Source organism: Xiphophorus hellerii, chromosome 1 (assembly GCF_003331165.1).
Source record: "Xiphophorus hellerii strain 12219 chromosome 1, Xiphophorus_hellerii-4.1, whole genome shotgun sequence".
NCBI classification, from domain to species: domain Eukaryota; kingdom Metazoa; phylum Chordata; class Actinopteri; order Cyprinodontiformes; family Poeciliidae; genus Xiphophorus; species Xiphophorus hellerii.
The window spans coordinates 1,632,619-1,643,035 of NC_045672.1; the positions used below are offsets into that span (position 1 = coordinate 1,632,619).

Genomic DNA, 10,417 nt, shown 5'->3' on the forward strand with positions numbered 1-10,417 from the left:
CTTAGTGCCAAAACTTTTATCAATTTTTTTTTCATAATTGGCATGTTTCCATTAAGGAAATTTACTTTTGAAATGTCAAATTGTGCAGTTTTGTGGTGAATTTTATGGAAATGCAGCTGTTGCTTTGGATTCTACTGCACATTCAATTCAGTCTTATTCCATTAACAGTAAACATTACATGATTCAAACAAAACAAAGGTTTTCTAATCAGGCTAATTCAAACCTGTTCTGGGTTGAACCTTTTTTTAAGACAGCAAAATTAGAATTAAAGATTCACATCACACAGACACATGCACGCCCACACACACTGAATTAATGTGACTATTAAGGAGATATAAATGAAAATGTATGCTACAAAAAACAGATTCTCCACAGCAGTGTTTACATGAAATATGTTAACATCTTTGTTTCATCCATTGTTTCATCTGGGAATTAAAACCTTGTGAATATCATGGCCTGTAACGATGGCGTCTCATTACCTTCCCCCATGTGTTTCAGACACACCTGTGTGCTACCAGGTGGAGGGCAGCCGGCAGGCCCTGAGGGTCACCATGTTCCTGGACAGCTGTCATTTCAGCGAGCTGCCCAGTCGGCTTCAGAATGGAGGCAGCCTGAAGCTCCACACGGTCCTGTTCTCCAGAGGTAAGGTGGGCCGGGTGGGCCAGATTAAAGGGACATTTTTTAGATTTAAAATGACACATCGCTGACAAGAGCAGCAGAAATATTTCCATTCTAAATCTGATTTTACCACTTTATAATAAATGTAACATTTTATTATACTGGCATAAATTTTACACTGAAAAATGTAAAAAAAAACAACAAAACAAAACGCTGTTTTAATTACATTACTCAATTGAGGAGGAAATTCCGTTTTAATTCATGTTTTCAAAATAAAAAAAATCAGCACTCCCAATAATTCCTTTTAAAATAAACATAACATTTTTTTTTTTCTTCAAATTTTTGAATTTGTACTTCACATTTTTAAGTTTCTGTGACTTCTAGCTGGTAATATTATCCAATTTCCTCTGACTTAGCTCATAGTAATCCCAAAGCTCACAGCTGAAGAACTACAACATAGAGAAAATAAGTTAAACAAATTATAGATTAAAAAATCAAAAAACACATTGGAAAACTGTCATTTCTCTTTCTCCTTTTGAGGTTTTACAGCTTCCAAAGTGAATGACTAGACATAGAAATACACAAAATCAACCTTCATCCTTAGTCATCTTCGTTCCCAAACCTTCACTAAATAAACATGTGCGTTTGTGTTTTTCCCCACCTACATTTCTCCAGATAAACCCAAATTGGCAAAGATTGAATAAAAGCAATTTGTGCAACAAAAGATGTATTTATGATTAGAGACGCACCAATTTCACTTCTGATACCAATATCTGAGGTTTAGTATCAGCTGATATCAATCCTATACAGAAAATCAGCTGAATTTACTTAAAATGTTCTTTTTTAAACACAGACATAAATGTAATGAATTACTAATATATGTGATTACTCTGCACCAGTACAGCACATTTAAATACACCAATACTTTCACAAGCTAACATGGAAAACAAGTTGAGTTTGTTCAGTGCAGTTAGCAGAATAACAGCCAATGGAAAATAAATAAAAAAACTGAAACTGACTAAAACAAAAGGTTGAGTACATTGGTCGAACATGTAAAAATAAACAACAACAAACTTCCTTTCAAATGTTTCAGAAAGAGCAATTAGGAATTCTAAATATAATGTAAAGTAAATAAATAATAAAGCATGACATCACTCAGAGCATAAAGCATAGAACTAGACTAAATAAATCTGGAGCATTGTTACTGATACTGATCTAGAATTGTTTTCAATATCAGGTCTAGTGCAGATATTGATATCATATCGGTGAATCTGTATTTATGAGCAGATTTTTTTTGTTGTTGTTTTTTTTGTTTTTTTTTTACCCCTCCAGGGGGTCTTTTATGGGCTCTAGTGTCCCTTATATGATAGTAGGCTGACAGGAAACGGGGAAGGAGAGGGGGGAAGACATGCGGCAAATGTCGTCGGGTCCAGGAGTCGAACCCGCTACGGCCGTGTCAAGGACTCAAGGCCTCCAAATACGGGTCGCGCTAACCACTACGCCACCACGGCACGCCCATGAGGAGATTTTTTACACACATTTACTAGTAAAAACAAAGCGTATTTAATCTCTTTCAACCTGAAGAAACATTTATATTTTTAGTAACTATAAGTTAGAAAACCCTAAAACAAACTTCACATGAAGAAGCCATCTGAAATGGAAACCATTCATATACATTACAGTTCGAGTTTAAATCATTTAAAAAACATCTTCCTGTCACACGTTCATCTACTGATGTCTTCAGTCGTTTTATGGGTTTAGATTGAAGCTCTTTATTGGACGATTCCACCTCCCAACTCTCCTTTTAGTTCTCCATCAGTGTCGGTCAGAAGACATTCAGTCTGCCAAACAGCCGTTCATTTTCCATATGGAAGTGCTAGCTGCAGCGCTAATCCAATCAAACAGCTCTGATTCTTCCAAGAGCTTCAAAGTGCAAAACAGCCCAGAGTCTCTGAGCTGGACACCCCAGTGGGTAAACATCGCCACCTGCTGGAAAACAGACCTCACTGCAAGTTAGGGGGAAGTCCAGAGCACCTTGGGGTTACAACAGCAGATTTTTCTATTTTTGGTTTTTCTGCTTAAAAAAAAAATTATGGCTTATTTCTAGCCTTTATGTGGCTTTTTTAATTATCGGTGTCCCTGAAGCAGCATTGTTAAAAACCTGGATGCTTTGTTTCTCAGCGCTGGAGCGTCCAGATGGCGCTTCCCCGCAGGACAGCGTGGACATGGAGGAGTTCCAGCAGCGCATCAATGCCGTGTCCCTAGAGAAGGTCAAGGCCTACTACCGCAGACTCAGGTACACTCAGCTCAGATCACTCTGCTCACTCTGATGGAGCTCACTGTGATGGCGTTCTCATGCTTTTATTTCACAAACACAAATTAAACGCAGCATATTTCTTTACTTCTTCAAATAACTTCAATAAGACTTAAAGTGTCATTATTTACTAAATAATGCAAAGTTGGCACTTTTAATGGACTTTTTATAAAACTTTTAGAGCAACTTTGCATTAAATGCATTAAATTTTAAAATTTTATGTCAATATTTACCAAATGACACTTCATGACAACAGTCATAAACATTCATAAAGACTCCTTCATGTTTATAACAGGTGTTATGTCATATTTATGACAGTGTCATGTCAGTCTTATGTGCACCCCTTCAAATAAAGTCTTACGTAATCTTTTAATTTTGCCAACATGTCTCTTCTAAATTTAAGCAATTTTTTGTAAGATTAGAATGCAGCTAAAATATACATTTCTTTTAAGGCTTTTAATCATCTTCACTAGGGGTGCCAATGAGTGTTGCGTGCTTTTCTTTTTAACATTCCTAACTCTGAATAAAACATGACATGAATTCCCAGAACCTGACTCATAACGCAGCATCAGAATTAGATGAACATGAAGTGGATCGTCTCTCTCTGTTTTCTGCCTGACTCAGACAAACAAGAGTCATTTTCTAACTCCAGTGTGTGTGTTTCCACAGGGCTTTCTATCTGGAGAAGTCCAACCTCCCTACTGACTCCAACTCCACTGCGATGAAAATAGACCAGGTAAATCTACACATTCACTGCTGTACAGTACAATCCTCTGCAATCTGTCATCACAGTCAACTTTTATATCATGTTGTGACTGAATATAAATGCAAGCACAGATACTGGGCCTTGAAGTTAGAGACCTTCAGCCAAGCATTTCCAAAGTAAGAGGAACGATTTGTCTTCCTGTCCCCATGGAAACCATCCCCACCCCCACTAGCTTATCAAGACCTCCTAATTAACTCCGACTAACCTGAACGCATCAGCATCCTGCTCCAATTTAATTCCAGCCTGACCTCTAATGTCCCACACTGACTGTAGCTGAAATCAAATCTGTAGAGGATAGTCTTGATTTAATCTAGAGCATTTTGTATTTACACGTTTTTATTTTTATTCTTTAAGAAACCTCAGGAATAAACCTCTGTTTGCTAAATAGGATGATTTTTGTTAACAATCCAGATATTTATTGGTGCTCCGTCTTACAAGCCAGTTACTGCACAGCAGTCTGTATGGAAATCTGTAAGTTTGGGTTTTCGTTACAATGATTTCTGATTTTTGTTATTCATTAGCTTTGATTGGCTCCACTGCCATTTTGCTCTTTTTTGTGTGATATTGGTGATATTGTTGTTTTTATCTCATTAATCTAGTAACAATCAGAGGAATTTAGAGTTTATTTTTACTTTTAAGGACAGAATCAATGTTGTAATCTTTTACATAATTAATCTTTCCTTAAGATTTCTGAAGATCTTGGAAAGTTTTTGATCAAGACTTTGACTACTTTTTGGATCATTTCAATACATCTAAACCAGCAGTTACTGTCATGGTAAAATGAATTAAACACCTCAATTAAACCTTGAAGGATAGATTCAGGCAATCCTCTGAACACCAGTTTAAAGCCAGTCAAACCAGCTGCTTGTGTTCTGGACCAAATCTAGAACAAATCTTCTTATAGGAATGTAAAAGAAATAAACACAATTTGGTCCAACTCATCATAAAAGTGTGTGTAATATTCATAAGCACAGGGATTTCAAATGAAGCAGTTGCATTATTTCTGTCTAAAAACATTGTTAGAAGCATTGTATGGTGAAATATTAATGACACAATAAATATTTTAGTCTGCTTAAATATTATTTTGCAGCAGTAGCACCACATGGGCCTGTCAGTTGGCCAGAAATCGATCCATATATATTTACGTCTGTCTGCACTTCAAACTGTCACAGAAAGGGTTTTCACTGACAAGAACTGTAGGAAAAGCTGCTAGAACACGCAACATGGCAGCAGCTGGAGTCTGAGAGCAAAACCAGTCCAGGAAGATATTTGGCATGACAAAATTCATTCTCAAGCGATCAGAAATTAATTTGTTTTAAAGAACAGTGGTTGGATTTGGTTGGTTGGATTGACAGTTTTACATATCTGGGATTTTTGTTTGAACATTTAATTTTTTGGTAAATGTCCATTTTGGAGACTTCACCAATAAGTCACTGACAAGAAAAAGAAAAAACAAACAGTCAAGAGAAATGTTTGACCTCCAGAGAGCTTGAAGAACGTTTGATCAACAAAGAAGTGGTTCTTAGGTAGTAAAGGGTAAAGTATGGATGTGTCAGAGCTTTTGCACAGAACGATATCTTTAAAGAAAGCAGTTCCGACATTGAATTGTAGGTAAATGACTTGCCAAGATGGCCTCCAGGTGAGACGTTACTGTGTCATTCTTTGACCCTGGTTTCTCTTTCATAGCTGCTCAGACCCCTAAACACCCTGGATGACCTCTGTCGGCTGATGCAGTCGTACGTCAACGTGCGTCCGAGTGCGCAGGGCCACCCATCGGGCGTCAGCGTGCTGTGTGTGTCCTCCGAACTGTGTAACCGGCTGGGAGCCTGCCACATCACCATGTGTGGCACCGGCATGCAGAGGTCAGGCTGCTGCTGCTGTGTTTCTCATTCTGCATAGTTCTAATATTTTTACAACAGCCTTCAGACGGTGATATGTAGAGAATCCCTGAGCATCAGCTGCTCTGTCTGAATCTTTCTGAATCCATCCTCAGATTACGGCAGTTAAAGTCTGACCTCATGTTGCTTTCAGATGTACCCTGAATGTGACCCTGGAGAAAGCGATGATCTTGGCCAGGAACCACGGCCTCCTGCCGCGCTGCCTCATGCAGACCATGGACATAATGAGGAAGCAGGTGAACCTCAGACAGGATTTAAGAAGTTATTATGCACCCCCTCCAATAAGATTTCTAATTATAATTAGGAATAAAGCTACAAAAGCTTTATGAAACCTTTAGATTTGCTTCTTTCCTAGATAGCACACTGCAAAACATAAAATCTTGCCAAGTCTTTTTTTCTAGTTTCTACTTCAAATATTTTAGTACACTTGAAATAAGACAAAACTAACTTAAAAGTAAATTTTCACCAAGATAAATGTGCTTGCTATAATGAATAATTCTTAAGTCTGGATTTTCACTTAAGTCTGGATTTTCAGAAAGTGAAACTTTCCTGTTAAAGTGAAACTTTAACAGGAATAATGTCCTGTCACTTATTTTAATGACTTATATTAGTGAATGTTTCTGGAACTTTCCTTTGGAACTGACAATAAACTGATTATGTTTCCCAAACAAACCAGGAACTTTGCTCATGTTCAGTTGTTACTTTCTAGAACTTGTCAACTACTTTCCTTGGAATAAATGAATGAAAATGTTTTACTTTTCTGGTTACTTTCCTGAACTTAGGAGCTACTCTCTCCAACAACTCAAGGGTCATTTCAAGCTTTCTGAACACAACTCTTGTTTTCCCACAACTTACCCTGCACTCTACCGTCCACAAGTCATTAAGCAGGTTTTTTAAATTTTTTTATTTGGACCTTTAAGAAATTAACAAAAGTTACTTTTCCCAAACTTTTTCCAGAACTTCCAAAGTCCTTTCATGGAATTTAAAATCTACTTTCCCAAAACGTTTCCATTTTCTTTTATTAACTTTAATGAAACGTACTATTTATTTTTCTAGAACTTACACTGACCTTTAATGGACAACATTAAGGTAGTTTCCCTGAACTTAGAGGTTACTTTTAATATTTTAGGTTAATATTATTTAAATATCGAATAAATTGTACTGTTGAGGTACATTTTACATCCGGTACAGAGTGATATTAGGAAATATAAAATGCTGTACCCTGAGGTTTTTCATGTGTTATTTCTTTGGTTCTATCAGGGAGCAAGAGTGGAGCTGTCTGCTAAAAACCTGAAGGTGATGGACCAGATGCCGCCATCAGCTCCAAGGTATGCCTACACCGCACAGCTCCGCGTTATGCAATCATCAGCCCACAATACCCATATATGGTCATCTGAAAGCTCTTTCCTCTTTTTACAGGCTCTTCAAGTTGTGTTTGCCACCCTCAGATGGAGAACTGTGAGAGCACTTCAGAGAATCTTCTCATAGGGAGGCGAATGCAGAAGTGGAGGACATTAGGAGAGGATGAGTTTAATTCTCATCTCTTCCTCTCAGTTTGACGCTGCCAGTAAAACAAGGACCAACCCGGTGTCTGCAGTACAAGCTAAGAAAGACGGTTCAGACAAACGATACAAGGGACAACGGACCAACTAAAGCCAGACTCCTGCGGCCAAAGCAAACTGGTCACAAATGCTTTGAGATTATCCTGGACAGTATTACTACGTCTGCCGTCTTCTGACGTGAATCTTACCTTACTTATTTAGAAGACGATGTTCTCATGGATCAGCTTGTGTTGTTAACTGGATTAACCAAACTACCTGTATTTGACCAACGTCTTAAATGACAATTTTTACCCACTTTGCCTTGGACTGCAAAATCCGGAGAACTGCCTCTCGCTCTGTCCCCATGCTGCAGTGTTCCCCAGGGCTCACAGTTCTGACCACAAGTCAAGAAGAACATTTTAGCTATGCTGGTAGACGCAGAAAGTCCAAAAGGCAGACAGAGAGATGGAAGTAGGGACTGAGGGGCCTGATGATAAAAAAGATGGCAGAGGGGGAGGAGGGAGCTGTTTTGAATTTTTTTCCCAGCCTGTTGCATGTGGTGACTGTGCAATTACTGTAGGTTTAGTTTAAGTACTGTATTGCTGCACAAAATGAAGGATAGCTATTTATTGTGTCCAGAAGGAGCGTTTTTATCGCTTACTTACTCGATATCAGGTATTAAAGAGTCTAAAAGCATTCCAGCCTATGTATTGATCAGTATTTAAAGACCAATGGCATGCCATTTCACTTGTTTTCTTTAGATGTACCTGCTTGTGTTTCATTTTATTTAATTGTGTGGAATTCAATTATGTCAGTAATTGCTTCATTAATAATCAGGGCAAGGGATGGAGCTAGCCAATGCAAATCAGGTCAAAATGTAAAACAAAGAAACCAAGTCAAAACGTTAAGTACTGAATCACTTAAAATATTAATATATTAATTAATCCAATTGTTGAAAGTTTGCCTTGTGTTTTCTGAAATCTGACTTTTAAATTGGCTCTTATGTTTGTTTGCTGTAGGTGTTCTGAAAGAAGCACAGTGATTGGTCCATTCAGTGTTACACAAAGTACTGTAATCAGTTTTAGGATGACAAAAACAAACAAAAGGGATTGTATTGAGGATTGAAACACAGTAACATTAGTTTACTGGAGATTTTATTTTCTTGTAAATAAATACGTAACATTGTCAGAGCAGAAGATTGTGCAGTCGTTACAGAATAATTCTATAAATTATATTGGATTATTTTTATGGAAGTAATATAGTATATGAAACATATTTTGTATTGGTGACTGTGCATTTGAAGAGACGCTGCCTGCCTGTTTCCAGCATCACCGGATCTGCACCTTCTGTTTTTTGGTTGTTAAAAATGTTCTTCACCCAGAAACTTCTATGATTTGCTGCATTCTTTACGCTGGTTTCTGTTTACAGCCTGGTTCCATATTGACATGTTGTTATAATCTCACCTTTTTACCTGGAGCTTGACTCATCCATCATTTTACATGATCAGACGTGCAGATATTTGTATCAACATATTTTCCTGCATGATCTCAGTTCTGTACCTGAGGCAAAACCATTCAGTGATCTTGAAGCAGTCTCTGTTAGCACTGCAGGTTGCTAATGAGTGCAGCATGTTGGTATATCTGGACAAACTATTGTCTAATTCTGATGGGGTTTTTTGTATATATACTTCTGCAATTTTGTGTTTGTTGAAAATAACTGTACAAAGATATTCTTTTTGTTGAATCTTTCTAAAATTATTGTAAATGGAATCTTAACAAGTTAATAAATAAAATGTTCTCGTCATGACAGTTTGTTTTTTTCTAGTGGAACTCTGTCTCCGTTTTTCTTCAGTGTGTCCCACCCATTAATATGTTGCCTTTAAACTAATACCCATTACTGAACTCTGAAGGGAATCAGGATCGTTACATCTCTGCACTTACTATATGATGGTGAGTGAATGCTGCCGGACTGTGATGAGGTTTCTTCTTTCACCTCTTCTGTCTATATTTTACGTTATATGTTTAAAGTAGGTTAGCAGCAGATTGTTTATCAGTGCCATAAACCTGGGATGTGTTTGTAAGACTGACTTTTGTTTTCCTTGTTAAATAGCACTCTTTCCATTCAGTTATTTGTGGTTTTAATACCACAGATTCAATGGGTCTGATTGGGATTTCATGCTGTAGACCAACACAAAGTAGCACATATTACAAAGATTAGAAAAAACTGATATGCTTTTCAGTTAGCTTGTTTTTTTTTACAAATCTGAAAAGTATATCATGCATTTACGATCATTTTCCTTTACTCTAATTCCCATACACAGCATCCATTTGCCTCCTGAAAGCCACAACATTACTAAAAAATAGATTAATCTCATCACAGGGTAGCATGTACTTAAAAATTCACACATCTAAAGCTAGCGCCTTGAAATCTCCATTGAAAAGGTAAACTGCCCTTAAATGTGTTAATCACGTTTGGTGGTGGGGTTATTTAACATTGTGTTCTATGTAGTCTATTTTTTCTTGTGGAACATTTCTGTAAAACATTTCAGTCACTTCATTGTTTTGTGACTAGAGACCGTTAAGGCTAAAATAGCAGGAACCATTGGTTCTGGTTTCTGCAGTGGAAACGGAAGAACTAGAAATATTAGCTAGCTAAAACAAAAAATGTAAATGTTATTTTACATGCTCATCTTCCTAATTGGCTGCCAGTCAAATTTTTCAAGCTGCGTTGCACCTGAAGTTAGCATAACACGGTCAAGTAAAATCAGAAGGTATGAGGCAGAGGCAGCATTAATGGTAAACGAATAATTATTTAATAGAGAATACAAATGAAGAAAAAAAAACATGTTAAATATGTTTCTTTACATATTTAGTATCTTTACACGATACTAAGATACTGCCCTGGATCTTTACACGTCCAGGGCGTGTAAAGATCCAACCCCCAAAGGAGGGTTGGATGTTCTATTTGCATTATTTTCTATGTTTACCTACGCTGGAAACTCCGTAATATAAAAATTATTTACGGCAGTCCGATAATGTTTGGTTTCATTTACCAAGATTGCATAATTAGACAGCACACCAGTAAACTATATGTAAGCCTTAATAACGTCTTAATATCTTCATGAACGGGGCAGTTGCACAGAATCCCAATAAAGCTGATAAAATACATTTTTTGGTGACAATATTACGAAAATTGGATAAATGTATTTCTGTTTGAAGAGGACATAATTTTAATAATGAAACTTTTGTTTCATTATTGTTTCCAGTGAAATCCAGTCCTA

General features: G+C 37.1%; 1 protein-coding gene across 4 annotated transcripts in view; it reads left to right on the plus strand.

Moving 5' to 3' along the window:
- The window catches only part of prex1 (phosphatidylinositol-3,4,5-trisphosphate-dependent Rac exchange factor 1), a 100,467-nt gene extending 91,522 nt beyond the window's left edge, over window positions 1-8,945 (plus strand). For 2 of the 4 annotated variants that reach the window (XM_032568357.1, XM_032568377.1), the window contains exons 34-41: window positions 499-642; window positions 2,800-2,914; window positions 3,602-3,668; window positions 3,770-3,814; window positions 5,385-5,560; window positions 5,730-5,832; window positions 6,857-6,924; window positions 7,016-8,945. In XM_032568357.1, the coding sequence (XP_032424248.1) occupies window positions 499-642; window positions 2,800-2,914; window positions 3,602-3,668; window positions 3,770-3,814; window positions 5,385-5,560; window positions 5,730-5,832; window positions 6,857-6,924; window positions 7,016-7,058 (761 nt within the window). In that variant the 3' untranslated portion in view covers window positions 7,059-8,945. Of the gene's footprint in view, window positions 1-498; window positions 643-2,799; window positions 2,915-3,601; window positions 3,669-3,764; window positions 3,815-5,384; window positions 5,561-5,729; window positions 5,833-6,856; window positions 6,925-7,015 lie in introns of those variants that run through there. The other 2 variants (XM_032568366.1, XM_032568388.1) reach the window with 2 other exon arrangements.
- Window positions 8,946-10,417: the final 1,472 nt, after the last annotated feature.